The sequence below is a fragment of the Bufo bufo genome, chromosome 2 (genome assembly GCF_905171765.1).
Source record: "Bufo bufo chromosome 2, aBufBuf1.1, whole genome shotgun sequence".
In the NCBI taxonomy this organism is placed as follows: domain Eukaryota; kingdom Metazoa; phylum Chordata; class Amphibia; order Anura; family Bufonidae; genus Bufo; species Bufo bufo.
In genome coordinates this window covers 445992085-446013345 of record NC_053390.1, presented here as the reverse complement: position 1 = coordinate 446013345, position 21261 = coordinate 445992085, and the positions used below count along the sequence as shown (strand labels likewise).

The 21261-nt window shown below is 44.4% G+C and overlaps 1 protein-coding gene across 1 annotated transcript in view; it reads left to right on the top strand.

Moving 5' to 3' along the window:
• RNF126 (ring finger protein 126) overlaps positions 1–21261 on the top strand; it is a 46845-nt gene that overhangs the window by 7249 nt on the left and 18335 nt on the right. Inside the window, exons 2-4 of the mRNA XM_040417517.1 lie at positions 98–153; positions 3432–3489; positions 3585–3823. Of these exons, the coding sequence (XP_040273451.1) occupies positions 98–153; positions 3432–3489; positions 3585–3823 (353 nt within the window). The remainder of the gene's footprint in view (positions 1–97; positions 154–3431; positions 3490–3584; positions 3824–21261) is intronic.

Here is a 21261-nt window from a genome sequence, read left to right as displayed (position 1 = left end):
TAATACTATGACATAAGAGTAAAAGGCAGCATAAATATATACGGTATTTACTTCCACTGAGAATTGTTTACTTCACTTTTTTTCTCGTTTCATGCAGGAGTATACCTGCCCAAGATGTGACTCCGGGTTCATTGAAGAACTTCCTGAAATAAGGTAACTCAATGCAGACAGACTTGGGGGGGCGGGCTGCTGCTTTTTAACTTTTACCTTACTATCGCCATCTGGAACCTGTCACCAGGATTTTGTGTATAGAGCTGAGGACATGGGTTGCTAGATGGCCGCTGGCACATCCGCAATACCCAGTCCACATAGCTCTGTGTGCTTTTATTGTGTAAAAAAAAACCTTATTTTTATTTATATATATATATATATATATATATATATATATATATATATATATATATATATTTATATATATATATATAGCTTGAAAAAGATAGGACTGCACTCCAGATAAAGTGAAAAATCAGTGGAGTTTTATTCACCCATAACTTTGGCAACTTAGCGACGCCTTCGCTGGAAGAAGGCTCTTGTGAGCCGAAACGTCGCTAAGTTGCCAAAGTTATGGGTGAATAAAACTCCACTGATTTTTCACTTTATCTGGAGTGCAGTCCTATCTTTTTCAAGCCATATTGTTGGGGTATTGCCGCTGCCTCTGTGGATTTTGCACCCGACTCCTGGTGGTGCTCCCGCTGGACTTTTCTTCTATATATATATATATATATATAATTACTACTAACGTTTCCGGAGCCCAGCCACGCCCACTGCGAAGGAGCCTAGCACCGCCCCGCATCCTCCGAATCTCATCCTTGCTCCCCGACGTCACAAAGCTAGAGCGCCATAATCTCACAATGTGCCAGCTAGCGCATGCACAGTGTCTGCATAGTGTTCCTTCCCTGTGCTGGCATCAGCTTCAGGGAACGTACTGCGCATGCGCTAGCTTACGCATCACGAGATTACGGCGCTCTAGCTTTGTGACATCAGAGAGCAAGGAGGAGATTCTGAGGATGCGGGGCGGTGCTGGGCTCCTTCGCAGTGGGCGTGGCTGGGCGCCAGAAACGTTAGTACCAGCTCCTTGGGCTTCTTACTTGCCTCATTTACACATCTATAAAATCGGTTTTTTACACAATAAAAGCACACAGAGCTATGGGGACTGGATATTGCGGATGTGCTAGCAGCCCATGTCCTCAGCAATCCAGGTGACAGGTTCCCTTGAATTTATATGAGACACTGGAGTAAATGATAGCACAGCTCAGAGCCTGGATTTGTAGATTTGATTTTCTGGCACACAGACTGCCATAATGTGTGAAATTTGTTAACCCCTTAGTGACCAGTCTGTTTTGGGCCTTACTGACCAAGAGTTTTTCTTCCTTTTTTCATCATCACATTCCAAGAGCTATACCTTTTTTATTTTTCCGTCTCTATATAGCTTTATGAGGGCTTGTTTTTTACGGGACAAGTTGTAGTTTTTAATGGCGCCACTTTAGGGTACACATAACTTTGATTAAGTTTTATTAACTTTTTCTGGGAGGGAGATGGGGAAAAACAGCAATGCTGCCACTGCGTTTTTACGTTATAAATTTTACAGCGTTCATTTTTCAGTATAAAAAACATAATATCTCTATTATCTGGGTGAGTACGATTACAGTGATACCAAATACATATAGTTTTTTTTTAAGTTTTACAACTTTTTTGCAATAAAACCCCTTCCCCCTTTTTTTTAAAGAAAAAAATGTTTTTGCATTGCAGCTTCCCAAGCCCCATAACATTTTATTTATCTTTCTATGGAGTTGTGTGAGGGCTTGATTTTTGTGGGACGACTTGTATTTTTCATTGGTATCATTTTGGAGTAAATGGCACTTTTTGTTTGCTTGTTATTTTTATTTTATTTTTTTATGGCGTTTACCGTAGGGGATAATTTATGTGATATTTATGTAGTCTGGGTCGTTACAGATGCGGCAATACCAAACATATTGGGGGAGATAATTTTTATTTTTTTACGTTTTTTTTATTTTTTTTTATTGAAAAGCGTATTTTCAATGGGGCAAAAAAGCGTAATTTTTTTTAATGGAATTTTATTTTTTTCATGTGTTTTTCCTTTTTTTTTTTTTTTTTTTTTTTTCAAGGGGACTATAACAGACAGTATTTTGATTGCATTTTAATGGCAATTCCATTCTAACATTGACCAGCAGGCTGCGCCAGAGAGGCGCAGCCTGCTGGAAATTACTAAAGGCTGGTCTGGGGCCTACATCAGAGCCCTGCCAGCCTTCACACACATCGGCACCCCGCGATCGCATTTGCGGGGTGCCGATGGGAGACAGAGGGAGTCCTATTAAACCAGACATATATTTTATGGTAGGGTTGATCATGCTGATCAAAGCAATACCTTAGTTATCTTCTCTCCCTTGTTTAAATGCTCCACTGCCACCAATGAGTGCCAGCACCCCCATGTAATCCACAGCACACACTGCCACCACTGAGTGCCAGCACCCCCATGTAATCCACGGCACACACAGCCACCAATGAGTGCCAGCACCCCATGTAATCCACAGCACACAGGGGGGTGTCTGAATACAAAGCTGAACAACGTGTCTAGTCCTGTCAATGAAAATGGAAGGGGCGGGAACCAAGGAGATGGGCGTTAGAATGGCTGTGTTCCAAGCCTTCTGCTCACCCCATGGTGCGCAAAAGAGCTAATTAGCACTATAACTGGAAGTTATAGTGTCACATGTTGTTCACATAACCGCTCAGCCAGTCACTGGCCCCAGTGGTTACATGTGCACGAATGGCAGCACTGAAAAGAAGGCATCTGTGTTGGTCCCATGTTCATATGTGCTATGTGCCTGTACTGCTGAGAAGTTTTAATTTATGCAAAAGGCCCTGCTGATTGGACAAATCAGTTGTAAAGGCCCTGCTGATTGGACAAATCAGTTGTAAAGGCCCTGCTGATTGGACAAATCAGTTGTAAAGGCCCTGCTGATTGGACAAATCAGTTGTAAAGGCCCTGCTGATTGGACAAATCAGTTGTAAAGGCCCTGCTGATTGGACAAATCAGTTGTAAAGGCCCTGCTGATTGGACACATTGATTCTGTAGAATCATTTTGTTCATCACTAATAGGAACCATAGGCACTTTAGTTTCCTAAGGACCTTAGAGAACTGGAATGATTGGTTAGTACAGGCTACGCCTCCAGTTGGTTCCAGCAGATCTCCATGTGTTGGCCACTTCCAGGCACTGAGGGCAGTTCTTTCATCTGACTGTAGAAGTAATGGCTGCCTCTGTTTTTATATCTTGCTTTTCACAAGTGTAATCACCCCCAGTCTGGTACTGAAGTGGTTTATATTTGACACAGATGATATGCTGCCAGCCGATATGACACGACTTTCCTACATAAGTTGGTTTGTTCTTTATCATTCATCATGTCTTCTGTAGGAGCGCTGAGAATAGTAGCAACACTTCAGGGACAGATCAGAACAGACATCCGTTTCCGGTAAGCAACCTTAAGAAGTTTGTCGTTTTCTCCCATCTATTTTTTTAACACTTTCTCCTAATCCCTTAATTTTTTATTTTTATTTTTCCCAAAAGGGCCTTGAACCAACGCAGTTCTCCTTGCCCCCTGGCTATGGGCAAGTCACTTTTGGAATTTTCAATGAGGGCCTGGATTTCCCCATCTTCGGCACAAGCGGACCAGGCGAAGAGAATCGTGAAGGAGAAAGTAGGAGAGAACAACAGTCACGGCATAGATATAGTGCAAGGCAACCCCGTGCCAGGCTGAGCACAAGGCGATCTACAGGGAGGCATGAGGGTGTGCCTACATTAGAAGGGTGAGGAGCATCTGAACAGAGTTAGGTATGGGGATGGGGTAGCATTTTGCATAGTAATGTATAAAATATATATGTAATACAGTAAAGCAGCTTTTAGATGTGTGCTACAGTCCCCTACAGTGTATGCATGGGAGTAATATTTACACAGACTGGGTGTTACATGTCTGATTGGGCTGTCTTCTCAGGATAAGGCCACATCTGCATTTGGTAAATCCAGTAGTCTGTGCCAGCAGAGGAGTAGACTACCTAAATTACCGTACCTGGCATATCGCTATAATGGGATCCGTTGGGTTTCTGGCATGAATACTAGCTGGGTTCCCATTAGAGCGAACTGGGATCCTGCATAATCCGGCTATTCCAGATTATATAATTTCAGTAGTCTGCTCCTGTGTGGAACAGATTACCAGATTTACCAAACGCAGATGTGAACCTAGCCTAAGGGTGCATTCACACGACCGTAAGTGTTTTGCGTTACGCAATTTGCGGACTGCACATGGCCAGCGCTATATAGAGAATGCCTAAGCTTGTCCGCTTGGTTGCGGACAAGAATAGGACATGCCCTATCTTTTTTGCGGGGCCACGGAACGGAACAACGGATGTGGACAGCACATGGTGTGCTGTCTGCATCTTTTGCGGCACCATTGAAATGAATGGGTCCTCACCCGTTCCGCTAATTTGCGGAATGGATGCGGATCCATTTACACGGCCGTGTGAATGCACCCTAAGTAACAAATATGTAACTAGAAGCTGATAATCTCCTCTGCTTCTGGCAAGAGAACATGTTAAAGGGGTTTTCTGGGAGTTTTATGCCTATGACGTATACTCTGGATAGGTCATCAGTATCTAATCAGTGGGGGTCTGACACCTGGATCCCCACCGATCAGTTGTTTGAGAAGGCAGCGTAGCTTGCAGTAGCGCCGTGGCCTTTTCTCAGCTTTCCCTAAGCCATGTGAAGTCATGTTCATTGGTAACATGGCCTAGGCTCAGCTCAGCCCCATTGACAAGATTGGGGCTGAGCTGCAATACCAATTACAGGCACTATGCAACGGACGGTGCTGTACTTGGTTTGCAGACAGAAGGCCGCGGTGCTACTGTGAGCGCCGGTGCCTTCTCAGACAGCTGATCGGTGGGGATTCCAGGTGTCAGACACCCACCAATCAGATACTGATGACCTATCCAGAGGATACGTCATCGGTATAAAACTACCAGAAAACCCCTTTAATAGGAAAATTACATTTTCTGATCCACATCATGCCCGGTCTATGGCGGATTTCTGCTGCAGATCTCACACTTTGCAGTGGGAGAAAGCTGCATTGTAATCCAAGGCAAATTTAATATTCAACACAGGGCTTTCTGGTTAGTTCTCTAGCGTACTTTTTATACTGGGTGTGAAGAGTTTTTTAAATGTTTTATAGCTATAACACATTAACATTTTTTTTTTCTGCCTGTCTTTCAAGAGCCCTAACGTTTTTTTCCATCAACAAATTGTGTTTTTTAATGGCACCATTTATTGATCCATAAAATGTATTGTGAAACGAAACAGGGTTCGCTATGAGGTAAAAATAATATACCTTTATACTGCAAATCAGTATGATTAAGGCGAAACACAGCACCATGGGTATGGCAAGGTCGCAATAACGCCTGTACAAGCGTCATAGACGTCTGTTCAGGCCATTTTACTCCCTGGAAAAAGACAAATGCGTCCACATAGGTCCTGAACGGGTTAATAAACAAAAGTCTAATTCCAGCAATTCACATAACCCTTAAAATCCAAATATTTAATTTCAATCCTTAAAAAATGAAAAAGTCAAAAAGATAAAGAGGACAGTAGTCACTGAGGGTCCCTCAGATAAGTCCACACTAGGCACCTCTTAACATACCGGGAGAAAGGGAAGCTGTCCCTGTTGTCTCTCCCTGGTCTATTCCTCAGCCCAGGGATGGCCCCTAATGGTGGGGACTCCCTGTCCTCGTGCCTGGGCTAATTAAATCCTCACACAGCCCTAAACAGGATGACATTAGGGGGTAGGAGGGGATGGTAACCTAAATAGGTGCCTATAGATTAACAGTTGATATACATGCACACAAAAAACCCAAAAGATATATACACCCCAATTGGTGGACTGTGTATACACCCCTAGTGCCGAGATAATCCAGCTAACTAGGTACACAGAACACCCTCAGATATACATTCTTCAAAGTACCCTGACGCGTTTCCCCCACTTTGTGGGATCATCAGGGGGTCAGTAGGATTTGGGTGCCGGATATCAATATGGACAGTCAAATATCCGTTATTATAAATATGATACCCAAGCGATAAAGAAGGGGCTCAGTTGTTAATGGCTGGAGGGGATCTCAGTCAACCAGACTCAGTACAGACAGTTCAGACACCAGGACCGTTTTATAATGAAGCCGGAGTTCATTGCAGGCATCTGTAAAAGAAAAGAATATATTTGTGGTAGAGGGCAAATCGTATCCCATATTAACACCTCCACCAGTGCCAAGAATAGTCAAATAGAACTCTGTCTCTATACATTCAGTTCAAAATCTCATGGGTCCAGTGATTGATGAATGGCTTCAATGAGCATAGATGCATACTGCAGAAAGTGGATATATATAATCAACAGTCGCGGTCATATAATAAGAACAAAAGGGGAATTAGGTGCCCCTACTCAGTCTGTTGTCCGTTTCAGAGTCCAGTCCTCCCCAGTTCCTCGTTCAGCCCGTACCTGTGTTAACCAGGTGCCCCCTATTTATATGCTCACCGCATCCATGCATCAATTAAGTGCGGCTACGTCATTTCCGCCGCGCCTACACTTCCGGTCCTTGGATGTGTTCATTTCCGGCCGGTGAACCGCAAGTAAGCGCTCTGAGCAGAGCGCGCAGTTCCGGTCACGTGCTTCCGGTCCATGGAACGCAATCACGTGATCAGAACAGTGAATTGCCTGTTATGGGTAGCGAAGATGACAAATACATCGCTACACAGCCTTCCCCACCTGAATGTTGATCAGTCTTCAATGTATAGGTCAAACCTCAAAGGGAGCCCATACTATATAGGATGGAGATCTGATCACGGTTCGCTCAGCAGGTTAGGATACATGTTGGGAACGATGCTATAATATATTAATGAATGAGGCGACTATTAAAACCTTCACCATATACCATCCCAAACATCCTAAACTTTATATAGAGGATGTTTATTTGTCCCAATGAAAAAAAATCAGATTCTTTGGTTGTAATGATATTGAAGAAATAGATGCTTCCCGCATCTAGCCAGTAGACGGGTACTCAAAATTACATAGAGGCCCGGCACTATATGACACAGGGCATTCCAGAGAAAGGTACTGATTAGTACAACCATGATAATCAAAGGAAACAGGAGAAGGTCAATCTCTCATTGATCCCGAGGGGGGACAGGGACCGTAACCGATGTATCCATTCACATTCCTTTTGGAGAATCTTCCTGTCCCAGTCGTCACCCCCCCCCCCCCTTCCCACGGGGAGAGGGTGGCACGAGCTCCAATATGGAGAACCTAAGGCATCTCGGGTCCCCCTCATGAAATTCATTGACATGTAATGCCACTGGTGTGACATTTTTCTTAACTACATCATTGATGTGTTCACAGATCCTCCTCCTGACATCTCTCACAGTTTTTCCTATATAGTCCATTGGACACGTACATTGGCAGATGTAAATTGCCCCCTTAGGCTACTTTCACACTAGCGTTCGGGGCTCCGCTTGTGAGTTCCGTTTGAAGGCTCTCACAAGCGTCCCCGAACGCATCCGTCCAGCCCTAATGCATTCTGAATGGATGCGGATCCGCTCAGAATGCATCAGTCTGGCTCCGTTTGTCCTCCGCTCAGCAGGCGGACACCTGAACGCAGCTTGCAGCGTTCAGGTGTCCGCCTGGCCGTGCGGAGGCAAACGGATCCGTCCAGACTTACAATGTAAGTCAATGTGGACGGATCCGTTTGAAGTTGACACAGTATGGCTCAATTTTCAAACGGATCCGTCTCCCATTGACTTTCAATGTAAAGTCAAAACGGATCCGTTTGCATCATCATGAAAAAAAAAAAAAAATTTTTTTGTTCATGGTAATGCAAACGGATCCGTTCTGAACGGATCTAAGCGTTTGCATTATAGGTGCGGATCTGTCTGGGCACATACCAGACGGATCCGACCTAAACGCAGGTGTGAAAGTAGCCTTACTTATACAATTTATGAAGTCCCTGTTTAGTCACCGAACACATAAGGGTCTTAGAGGTGGAGATGTATTAACATGCCTTACATGAACCACATTTAAAGACTCCTATAGGCTTACGGTCTAGCCATGTGCCCATCTTAGCTGGAGGTGTAAAGTGACTATGGACTAAACGGTCCTGAATGCTTTTGCCCTGGCGGTAGGTGACAGTAGGATATTCGGTAAGAATTTTGGACAAATCATGGTCCATACGCAATATCGGCTTGATGGTTGGCTACATCAAAGGTGCATATGATCCGCTGATGTTGATGTTTATCCCTGGCCCTACTTCTCGGGACCAAAACGTCAGCCCGATTTTGTTGTTGCACATTTTTAACCACTTCAGCCCCCAGTGCTTAAACACCCTGAAAGACCAGGCCACTTTTTACACTTCTGACCTACACTACTTTCACCGTTTATTGCTCGGTCATGCAACTTACCACCCAAATGAATTTTACCTCCTTTTCTCCTCACTAATAGAGCTTTCATTTGGTGGTATTTCATTGCTGCTGACATTTTTACTTTTTTTGTTATTAATCGAAATTAACGATTTTTTTGCAAAAAAATGACATTTTTCACTTTCAGTTGTAAAATTTTGCAAAAAAAAACGACATCCATATAGAAATTTTGCTCTAAATTTATAGTTCTACATGTCTTTGATAAAAAAAAAATGTTTGGGTAAAAAAAAAATGGTTTGGGTAAAAGTTATAGCGTTTACAAACTATGGTACAAAAATGTGAATTTCCGCTTTTTGAAGCAGCTCTGACTTTCTGAGCACCTGTCATGTTTCCTGAGGTTCTACAATGCCCAGACAGTACAAACACCCCACAAATGACCCCATTTCTGAAAGTACACACCCTAAGGTATTCGCTGATGGGCATAGTGAGTTCATAGAACTTTTTATTTTTTGTCACAAGTTAGCGGAAAATTATGATTTTTTTTTTTTTTTTTTTCTTACAAAGTCTCATATTCCACTAACTTGTGACAAAAAATAAAAAGTTCTATGAACTCACTATGCCCATTAGCGAATACCTTGGGGTCTCTTCTTTCCAAAATGGGGTCACTTGTGGGGTAGTTATACTGCCCTGGCATTCTAGGGGCCCAAATGTGTGGTAAGGAGTTTGAAATCAAATTCTGTAAAAAATGACCTGTGAAATCCGAAAGGTGCTCTTTGGAATATGGGCCCCTTTGCCCACCTAGGCTGCAAAAAAGTGTCACACATCTGGTATCTCCGTACTCAGGAGAAGGTGGGGAATGTGTTTTGGGGGTGTCATTTTATATATACCCATGCTGGGTGAGAGAAATATCTTGGCAAAAGACAACTTTTCCCATTTTTTTATACAAAGTTGTCATTTGACCAAGATATTTATCTCACCCAGCATGGGTATATGTAAAAAGACACCCCAAAACACATTCCTCAACTTCTCCTGAGTACGGGGATACCAGATGTGTGACACTTTTTTGCAGCCTAGGTGGGCAAAGGGGCCCATATTCCAAAGAGCACCTTTCGGATTTCACTCCTCATTTTTTCCTGAATTTGATTTCAAACTCCTTACCACACATTTGGGCCCCTAGAATACCAGGGCAGTATAACTACCCCACAAGTGACCCCATTTTGGAAAGAAGACACCCCAAGGTATTCCGTGAGGGGCATGGCGAGTTCCTAGAATTTTTTATTTTTTGTCACAAGTTAGTGGAAAATGATGATTTTTTTTTTATTTTATTTTTTCATACAAAGTCTCATATTCCACAAACTTGTGACAAAAAATAAAAACTTCCATGAACTCACTATGCCCATTAGCGAATACCTTGGGGTCTCTTCTTTCCAAAATGGGGTCACTTGTGGGGTAGTTATACTGCCCTGGCATTCTAGGGGCCCAAATGTGTGGTAAGTAGGTAAATGACCTGTGAAATCCGAAAGGTGCTCTTTGGAATGTGGGCCCCTTTGCCCACCTAGGCTGCAAAAAAGTGTCACACATCTGGTATCTCTGTATTCAGGAGAAGTTGAGGAATGTGTTTTGGGGTGTCTTTTTACATATACCCATGCTGGGTGAGATAAATATCTTGGTCAAATGCCAACTTTGTATAAAAAAATGGGAAAAGTTGTCTTTTGCCAAGATATTTCTCTCACCCAGCATGGGTATATGTAAAATGACACCCCAAAACACATTCCCCAACTTCTCCCGATTACGGAGATACCAGATGTGTGACACTTTTTTGCAGCCTAGGTGGGCAAAGGGGCCCATATTCAAAAGAGCACCTTTCGGATTTCACAGGTCATTTTTTACAGAATTTGATTTCAAACTCCTTACCACACATTTGGGCCCCTAGAATGCCAGGGCAGTATAACTACCCCACAAGTGACCCCATTTTGGAAAGAAGAGACCCCAAGGTATTCGCTGATGGGCATAGTGAGTTCATGGAACTTTTTATTTTTTGTCACAAGTTAGTGGAATATGAGACTTTGTATGAAAAAAAAAAAAAAAAAAAATAAGCATTTTCCACTAACTTGTGACAAAAAATAAAAAATTCTAGGAACTCGCCATGCCCCTCACGGAATACCTTGGGGTGTCTTCTTTCCAAAATGGGGTCACTTGTGGGGTAGTTATACTGCCCTGGCATTTTCCAGGGGCCCTAATGTGTGGTAAGTAGGTAAATGACCTGTGAAATCCTAAAGGTGTTCTTTGGAATATGGGCCCCTTTGCCCACCTAGGCTGCAAAAAAGTGTCACACATGTGGTATCGCCGTATTCAGGAGAAGTTGGGGAATGTGTTTTGGGGTGTCATTTTACATATACCCATGCTGGGTGAGAGAAATATCTTGGCAAAAGACAACTTTTCCCATTTTTTTATACAAAGTTGGCATTTGACCAAGATATTTTTCTCACCCAGCATGGGTATATGTAAAATGACACCCCAAAACACATTCCCCAACTTCTCCTGAGTACGGCGATACCAGATGTGTGACACTTTTTGCAGCCTAGATGCGCAAAGGTGCCCAAATTCCTTTTAGGAGGGCATTTTTAGACATTTGGATACCAGACTTCTTCTCACGCTTTGGGGCCCCTAGAATGCCAGAGCAGTATAAATACCCCACATGTGACCCCATTTTGGAAAGAAGACACCCCAAGGTATTCAATGAGGGGCATGGCGAGTTCATAGACATTTTTTTTTTTTTGGCACAAGTTAGTGGAAATTGATATTTTTAATTTTTTTCTCACAAAGTCTCCCGTTCCGCTAACTTGGGACAAAAATTTCAATCTTTCATGGACTCAATATGCCCCTCACGGAATACCTGGGGGTGTCTTCTTTCCGAAATGGGGTCACATGTGGGGTATTTATACTGCCCTGGCATTCTAGGGGCCCTAAAGCGTGAGAAGAAGTCTGGAATATAAATGTCTAAAAAATTTTACGCATTTGGATTCCGTGAGGGGTATGGTGAGTTCATGTGAGATTTTATTTTTTGACACAAGTTAGTGGAATATGAGACTTTGTAAGAAAAAAAAAAAAAAAATTCTGCTAACTTGGGCCAAAAAAATATCTGAATGGAGCCTTACAGGGGGGTTGATCAATGACAGGGGGGTTGATCAATGACAGGGGGGTTGATCAGGGAGTCTATATGGGGTGATCACCACAGTCATTGATCACGCCCCTGTAAGGCTTCATTCAGACGTCCGGATGCGTTTTGCGGATCCGATCCATCTATCAGTGCATCCGTAAAAATCATGCGGACATCTGAATGGAGCTTTACAGGGGGGTAATCAATGACAGGGGGGTGATCAGGGAGTCTATATGGGGTGATCACCACAGTCATTGATCACTCCCCTGTAAGGCTTCATTCAGACGTCCGGATGCGTTTTGCGGATCCGATCCATCTATCAGTGCATCCGTAAAAATCATGCGGACATCTGAATGGAGCTTTACAGGGGGGTAATCAATGACAGGGGGGTAATCAATGACAGGGGGGTGATCAGGGAGTCTATATGGGGTGATAACCACAGTCATTGATCATGCCCCTGTAAGGCTTCATTCAGACGTCCGGATGCGTTTTGCGGATCGGATCCATCTATCAGTGCATCCGTAAAAATCATGCGGACATCTGAATGGAGCTTTACAGGGGGGTGATCAATGACACGGGGGTGATCAGGGAGTCTATATGGGGTGATCACCACAGTCATTGATCATGCCCCTGTAAGGCTTCATTCAGACGTCCGGATGCGTTTTGCGGATCGGATCCATCTATCAGTGCATCCGTAAAAATCATGCGGACATCTGAATGGAGCTTTACAGGGGGGTAATCAATGACAGGGGGGTGATCAGGGAGTCTATATGGGGTGATCAGGGGTGATCAGGGGCTAATAAGGGGTTAATAAGTGACGGGGGGGGGGTGTAGTGTAGTGTAGTGGTGCTTGGTGGGACTTTACTGAGCTACCTGTGTCCTCTGGTGGTCGATCCAAACAAATGGGACCACCAGAGGACCAGGTAGCAGGTATATTAGACGCTGTTATCAAAACAGCGTCTAATATACCTGTTAGGGGTTAAAAAAAACACATCTCCAGCCTGCCAGCGAACGATCGCCGCTGGCAGGCTGGAGATCAACTCTCTTACCTTCCGTTCCTGTGAGCGCGCGCGCCTGTGTGCGCGCGTTCACAGGAAATCTCGCCCATCGCGAGATGACGCATATATGCGTGACTCTGCGCAGGGCTGCCACCTCCGGAACGCGATCCTGCGTTAGGCGGTCCGGAGGTGGTTAAAGACCTCCTTCAACACCCTCTAAGGATACCCCCTAGATCTAATTCTGTTTTGTAATTTCTTTGATTTACTGAAAAAGGACTCCCCTTCTGAGCAGTTCCTCCTCACTCTGAGGTACTGGCCCCTCGGTATTCCCCGTTTGAGGGGGGTCGGGTGGTGACTCTTTCAGTGGAGCAAAGAATTAGTAGCTGTAGCTTTCCTATATATGTCCGACACTAGTCTGTCACCCTCCTTAGTCACCCGTACATCCAGGAAGGTAATTGTCTTTGGGTCATGTTCATACGTGAACCGGAGGCCAATTTCATTCGTGTTAAGCTCAGTGATGAATCTTCTAAGGTCCCCTGGTCCACCCTTCCAGACCAAGAAGATGTCGTCAATGTAGCGTGTCCAAAATATGACGTTATCAGCCCACCAGACAAGTCGCTCAGGGAACACACATGTATCCTCCCACCAGCCCAGGAAGAGGTTGGCATAGGTAGGGGCACAAGGGCTCCCCATAGCCGCCCCCCTGCCTGAGCTGGTGGTAGAATCGTGCGTTAAAGAGGAAAAAGTTATGAGTCAAGGTGAATTCCAATAGTTGCAGGATAAAGACATTATGTGCCCCACACTGTGTACCTCTTGTCCTTAGTAAATACTCAGCAGCTATAATTGCCTGATGGTGTGGAATAGAGCTATATAGCGACTCCACGTCAATACTGGCTAAGGCCTCTTTCACACGGCCGTTTTTTTTTTTCCATTTTGCGGGCCGTTTTTTGCGGTCCGTATACGGAACCATTCATTTCAATGGTTCCGCAAAAAAATGGAATGTGTTCCGTATGCATTCCGTTTCCGTATTTCCGTTTTTCCGTTCTGTTTAAAGATAGAACATGTCCTATATTTGGCCGCAAATCACGTTCCATTGCTCCATTAAAGTCTATGGGTCCGCAAAAAAACAGAATACATACGGAAATGCATCCGTATATCTTCCGTATCCGTTCAGTTTTTTGCGGAACCATCTATTGAAAATGTTATGCCCAGCCCAATTTTTTCTATGAAATTACTGTACATGCCATACGGAAAAACGGAATGGAAACACAACGGAAACAAAAAACAGAACAACGGATCCGTTTAAAACGGACCGCAAAACACTGAAAAAGACATACTGTCGTGTGAAATAGGCCTAAAAGGCATTCGGGGTCGAGGTTGAGTGTTTCAATTTTATTAAGGAAATCCATTGTGTCCCTTGTGTAGGCAGGTAGGGACAGAACAAATTGCCTAAGGACCTGGTCCAGATAGATGCCGCAGTTTTGTGTGAGAAAATTAATCCCCGAGACAATTGGGCGGTCCCTCACTGGTGTTGTGCCCTTGTGTATCTTGGGCAGTCCATAGAAGGTCGCTATACACGGGTGTAGTGGAAATAGTAACTCATATTCAGACACATTAATCACTTTTTTGTTGAGACCTCCCTGCAAGATCAGTTTCAGTTCATCCAGAAAGGACGAAGTGGGATTCGATGGTAATACCCTGTATCCATCTCTGTCCTTTAGTAGATCTAAGCACATGTGTAGATAGGCGTCCTGGTCAAGAATGACCAGGTTACCGCCCTTATCGGACGGTTTTATAATTATGGAATCATCTTTCTCCAGTGCTATCAATGCCTGCATTTCAGCACGGGAGAGGTTAAAGGTCTTTGGGTCAACCTTTCCCAGCCGATCCAGGTCAGAGGTGACCATCTGGAGAAAGATGTCCACGCACTCATAGTTAGATGGGGTGGCATATTTTTGCTTCTCAGCCTTAGTTCAGTGAATGGGCCCTGTCCTGGGTCACGGTCACTCGCTTCCCTCAATTCGGTAAGAATCTGAAGGTCAGTAAAGTCCCCTTCATCTAGTCCAAGGTTTTCACATGTTTGTCTGTTTGAGTTCCTGAAAAATGTATGCCATTTTAATCTCCTACAGAAGAGATGGAGGTCCTTAGTCCAAGTGAAGAGACTAAAATTAGTGAAGACATCTCCAATTGGTGCACAGTCTGGCTTTTCTCCTCATTTGCCTGATTATAGGTCCTCAATGTCTAGGGGTAGGTTCCACAAAAGACCCAGATCCCTTTCCCTCTGTTTCCTCTAACCATTTTCTTTCTGCTCTCCGACATAACTTCTTCCCACTCCTAGATCAGTGTGACAGCTCGGCTGACTCCTATGACTCTTCAGTCCAACCAGAGTGGCCGAATAGCCTCCAGCATGCATAACCTAATACAGACAGTTCAGGATACTCTTCATGTTATGGAACATTTTCAGGAGAAACTTCCTTTCTGCCGTAATGTTCTCCAACATGCTCTATTCTAAAAAATGGAAGCACTCCGAAAGGCATTGTACACTTCCAAACGGATGTACATCATGTTCTGTTCTCGAAGGATATGACTAGGGATGAGCGAATCGACTTTGGATGAAACATCCAAAGTCGATTCGCATAAAACTTAGTTTCAATACTGTACGGAGTGAGCGCTCCGTACAGTATTAGAATGTATTGGCTCCGATGAGACAGTTATTACTTTGCGAAGTCTTGCGAGACATCACATAATAAATTCAGAAATTGATTTATACTGTAAAAAAACATTTCCCGAGCTCGGGTTTGGTTCCAAGGTACCAATGAAGGATTGAATCCGGGAAAATGCTAATGTGTTTCTAATGACCATAATAACTCCACCCTTCTGAGAAGCAAAAACATGGAGAAAACAGATATGCTTAAAGGGATTGTCTCATTTCAGCAAATGGCATTTATGTACAAGGAAGTTAATACAAGGCACTTACTAATGTATTATGATTTTCCATATTGCTTCCTTTTCTGGTTAGACTCCTTTTTCCATCACATTATACACTTCTCATTTCCATGCTTACGACCACCCTTTAATCCAGCATCGGTGGCCGTGCTTGCACACTATAGGAAAAAGGACTGGCCTATGTGTGCTCCTATGGTCCTGGCCACCAGTGCCTTTTCCTAAAGGGTGCAAACACTAGCTCAGGAAAGATGGCCGCTCCCATAATCATGTTCAGGAAATATAAGAAATAAATCTACAATCAGAAAATAAAAACTGATTAGAAAAAAAAGGATATGTGTTGCTATCTGGTTTTAACTGGCAGATTACATTTTTGGTGACACATTTGCTTTAAGGAAATTGCTTTACGGCAGCCACATGGTCCATAGACACAATGATTTGGAGCTTGACCCTATTGACTTCTATAGGAGAGTTTTCTAGGCATGCTCTGTGACCTGTGCAGAGGTCATTGTACAAGCAAAGAATACATAAGGTCTGTCAATCCTCTATTGTGAATGGTGGATCCTGTCTTATCTATACAGAGGTGATATCATTACAGGCAGGATTAGAATGAGCAGGTAACTGCAGTGATCTGTACAGACAAGAAGTGGCATCTATTATTAGGCCAAGTTCACACTTCAGTTATTTGGTCAGTTATTTCCATCACTTATTTTGGGCCAAAACCTGTAGTGAAGCCTGCTCAGAGATGAGGTATAATTGAAATATTCTTCTGTGTTTTTGAACCGCAGTATTTTATGGTTTTGGTTTATATCTAGAGAATGCCATAGAAAAAAAATGTTAAACATGATTTAAACAATAGGTCATTTTCTGATGACACGTTCCCTTTAGAGCATGTTCAGACTTCAGACACTGGTTGGTATGTATGTTGTGGAGAAACAGTGTTCGGTATGCTGCTAGACCAAGAGTCAGCACTGGAACTCCATTGTATAATGTTAGGTTACTCACAGAGCCGGAAGGCTGTGGAGGATCAGCTTGGGAAGTAGCCCCAGGTGAGGAGGCATTTCAGGTATCCCGCACAATCTACAGAAGCTGGAGAGGAGGCAGACAAGAGATCCACATGATCTGCCGGCGTCGTTAGTTTAGTATTTGGGTAAAAGTCCGTCAGCCGTGTAGAGGTATCCTTCTTTTTAGCTTTCCCATGTCTCCATAGATTAAGGCCTCATGCACACAACTGTTGTTTTGGTCCATATCCGAGCCGCAGTATGGCTTGGATGCAGACCCATTCACTTCAATAGGGCCGCAAAAGATGCGGCCAGCACTCCGTGTGCTTTCCGCATCCGTTGCTCCGTTCCGTGTTCCGCAAAAAAATATAACCTGTCCTATTCTTGTCCGTTTTGCGGACAAGAATAGGCAGTTATATTAATGGCTGTCCACGCTGTTCTGCAAATTGCGGAACGCACTCGGATGCCATCCGTGTTTTGCGGACCGCGAAACACACAACGGTCGTGTGCATGAGGCCTAAGACAGACATCAGGAAGAGTTCAGCAGGTTAAGGTCACCACGAAACTGTTGCAATTAGCCGCTGTGTAGCATAGGAGTACGGAGCTCAAAGGAGATTTGTTTTACTCCAAGCTCTGCAAGCCTTGTTCCCCTCTTTGCTCCAATTCCCAATTCTTACTTTATGGCCGCTGGATGAGCTCTCTGTCTTCCCTCTTGGGAAAGTAAAGCCTGAACCATGTGGGCTAAACAGCTTCAGCAAAGCCTTTTCCTCTCAATTTCCTCAGGAAGATTTTTGCAACCTGTCTATTTAGTTTCCTCATGCCTCCAAATTCTCCTATGGTCGTTTTTTTGGAGTCAGAGTGTTTTGCTGCCAATGTTGTTGCCACTCAACATACCATCTGCCTTAGATCTTGAGTGGCTGATGCCACTTCCAAAACGTTGCTTATTGCTCTCCCTTTCTGTTGTGACAAGCTTTTTGTTAAGCATCTTCAAGAACTCATCTTGGAAGTCACAGGAGGAAGAGTTCTTTTCTTCCCCAGGACCAGAAGGTTCCATTCCTTTTTTGATTTTTCTTGACATTGAGCTGACAGAATCTTTCTGGCCCATGGAGTCCAGGAGACCCTCCTTCAAGCTTAAACTTTTTTTGCAGCTTCTTATCAAGGACGCCAAGCTTTTCACCTCCAAGTCCTTCACTGCATGAAGATCTACCCCTGCTCAAGCCTCTTCCCTGGGTTGGGGGGACGGCTACTCATATTCAAGCAGGGTCTGGCTTGGTCTTGTAGGTAACACTTGATTTTGAGAAACAGTTTCGTGAGGTTACAATATTCAGTCTTCCTCCCAGAAGGGACTGTCTGGCAACCCCTCTCATGAATACCCATCCTGCATTTCTGCTTTTTTTTTCAAGCCATTAGCGCCTTCTGTCACCAAGATGTGATTGTTCAGGTTCCCACCTCAGAGCACTTCTTGGGGTTTACAACAACCTGTTTACAGTTCTGTAGGACAGCTTGGTCAGAGCCATTCTGGATCTCAAATTCTGAATGGAATCGCTGCCTCATTCATTGTATAATAGATCCTCTGTCTCCAGGGGTAGGACCCACAAAAGACCCTAGGTTTCTTCCCGCAGATCCCATTCCTCCTCAGTTTTTTTTTCTAGATATTTGTTGAATGGGGCCACCAGAGGTGGAACTTCTCCTCCCTCCCTCCCAGATCAGTTTGCCTGATCTGGACACCAGACTGGCCTCTGGTTGGCACGGTCATACCCATTCTGGATCTCAAATTACAAATGGAATCCCTGCGTTCAGTGGTGGAGACACTTATACCCACATTACCATTGCCCAGTCCCACCAGCGATTCCTGTGATTCTTAGGCTACTTTCACACTGGCGTTTTGGCTTACCGTTTGTCAGATCTGTTCGAGGCTCTCATAAGCGGTCCAAAACGGATCAGTTTGGCCCTAATGCATTCTGAATGGAAAAGGATCCGTTCAGAATGCATCAGTTTGCCTCCGTTCCGTCTCCATTCCGCTTTGGAGGCGGACACCAAAACACTGCTTGCTGCATTTTAGTGTCCGTCTGAGGAAACCGAGCAAAACAGAACAGTCCTTGCACAGAATGTAAGTCAATGGGGACGGATCCGTTTTCACTGACACAATCTGGCACCATAGAAAATGGATCCGTCCTTTATTGACTTTCAATGGTGTTCAAGATAAATCCGTCTTGGCTATGTTAATGATAATACCAACGGATTTGTTCTGAATGGATGCAGACGGTTGTATTATTTGAACGGATCCGTCTGTGCAGATCCATGACTGATCCGCACCAAATGCGAGTGTGAAAGTAGCCTTATTTGCAGCATTTTCAGTTTGTCATCCTCCGTTGGCCACCACTCTCAAGGTCTTGGCAACTTTCATGGTACTTTTCTACACCAGGGGTGTTGCTGTCATCCCTGGTACCCAGGCTAAAAAAAAAAATCCATACATATAACATGTTTCAGGGTACTGCACCTTCTTCAGATACATTGGGCAAAAAATGCATGTTCTATCTAAATATATATACCACGTTCGTAAAAATACCCTTTCATGGTGCCAGTACAACAACATGGGAGTAGGGTATGATGGTAATTGGTAAACTTCCAATTTATAGATAAAAACAGTTACAAGGCATATTTCAATCAGGCCAATTTAAAAAGCATAAACTTGATATTATTGCCCTATTTGTGCTAAACCTGCTATCTGATACCTTCGTAGGGCTCTCTTTAAGGAGGACAACCAGACCAGCCTCCAGGTCACTGCAGACACTATCTACCAATTTGGTTGGATTGCCAACCGAGAGAAACCATCCTTGGTCCCAGAAGAATGGATGGAATTCTTGGGCATGCTCCTCAATACCCAGCTGGTCCTGCTTCCACAGGGCAAGAGAGGCACCATCTATGCGGAGGCTTCTCTGCTTCCTGTAGCAGTCCTCATTCCATTTGGTTTTGCGTGAGGATTCTTGGCAGGATTTTTTTCTGTATTCAAAGCTGTCCCATAAACACATTTCAACACCTGCCCACTTCAGTTGGCATTCTTTTCCTGCTGGAACAAGTCTGCCTTCTCTATGGACAAGCCGGGGGCTGCTGCAATGATCTGATCAGTGGAGATGCAGGACCCCCACTGATCTAATATTGATATTTTTTTTAAAATCTGAAGTAACCAAAACCATCAACTTTGGCATTGTGCTTTCTCACTATGTGGGGTATACAACATGATATTGTAATATTTTGGATGTTTTAATACATTTAGGCAGATGGGTTTGGGGTATACCACCTAACCAACCAATGTTTCACATTCAACAGTATCTGCATAAATTAAATACATAGGAGGAGATTTAGCATAAAGATTTAGCTTTCTGGTGCAAATGAAGCCAGAAATCTACGGCAACCCTGAGCTGCTCAGGCGCACGTACTGCCAGAGGATGTGCCTCATTTATGACAAGACATGCTCCTCATCATAAATTTGGCGCATCCTCTGGCTGCACAGTACTGGTGTTGATAAATCTCCCCCCATAGTGCTGTGAGATCGCCCTGTATATACTCTACAATTGGAAGTCTTTGCACCACTGCGCTTCATACAGTGCAAACAGTTGCCCACAAGTGGAGCTCTCCTTTAAAATCAAACAGTAAGCATTTTAGTGGAGCTGAGGACTGAGGCTCTTAAGATTTAGTACTGCCCGGATATGGTACACGAAGATGAGCAAGAAAGTACTTTCTTTCCTTTAAGGGCTTAAAAACACAATGGGGGGGCGTGGCCAACTACCGGCATGAGCGCACGTACCTGAGTGTAGCTCTGAGTCCAGATTAGAATCCTGCTCCATCCCGATTAACCGTCAGCCGCAAAAATAGTGGCAGGTACAGAAGAGGAGGGGATCCACCCGCAGGAGAAAAATGAGCCCAAGCAAGGCGCAGGCCGCCGCGGATCGGCTCAAAGAATATGCTAGGACCGAGAGCCAACGTGGCGCCGCGACTCCATCCAACACACGCGCCCAGGCAACTCGCGGCAGCGCGGCCCTGCAGCAAGACCTCCCCAGCGAGGAAGAGCCCGAACTCTCCCCTAAAGCGGCCCATGAACAACTGATGGCCGCCATCACCATGTGTCAGACCTCCCTCACCAGCAAAATCGAAGAGGTCAAGGTGGATGTAGGCCTCCTCAGACACGACGTGCAGCAGCTGAGAGGGCGAGACAGACTGAGCACAGAGTATCCGAATTGGAGGATATTACCAGACCCATGCAGGTCAAATTGTCGGACCTGGAAAAGAAGGTGCAACTGTGGCAGCAAAAATGTGACGATCTGGAAAACAGGTCCAGACGCAACAATGTGCGAATCCTAGGACCTTCCTGGAAAAATGGTTCAAGACCACGTTCCCAGAGGCCACGTTTTCGGCGACCTACGCCATGAAAAGGGCGCACAGAGTGCCGGCGAGACCTCCACCACCAGGTGCCCCTCCCAGACCCCTTCTTGCCAGACTTTTAAACTGGAAAGATAGGGATTTGCTACTAAACCTGGCCAGATCCGCACCGGACATATCATATAATAATTCGAGGATATCACTCTTCCCCGACTTTTCAGCGGAATTACAGAAGAAGAGATCCACCTTTGTTGCCGTCAAGAGGCGGCTCCGGAACTAAACATCCAGTACTCGATGGCATATCCTGCTCGACTCTGGGT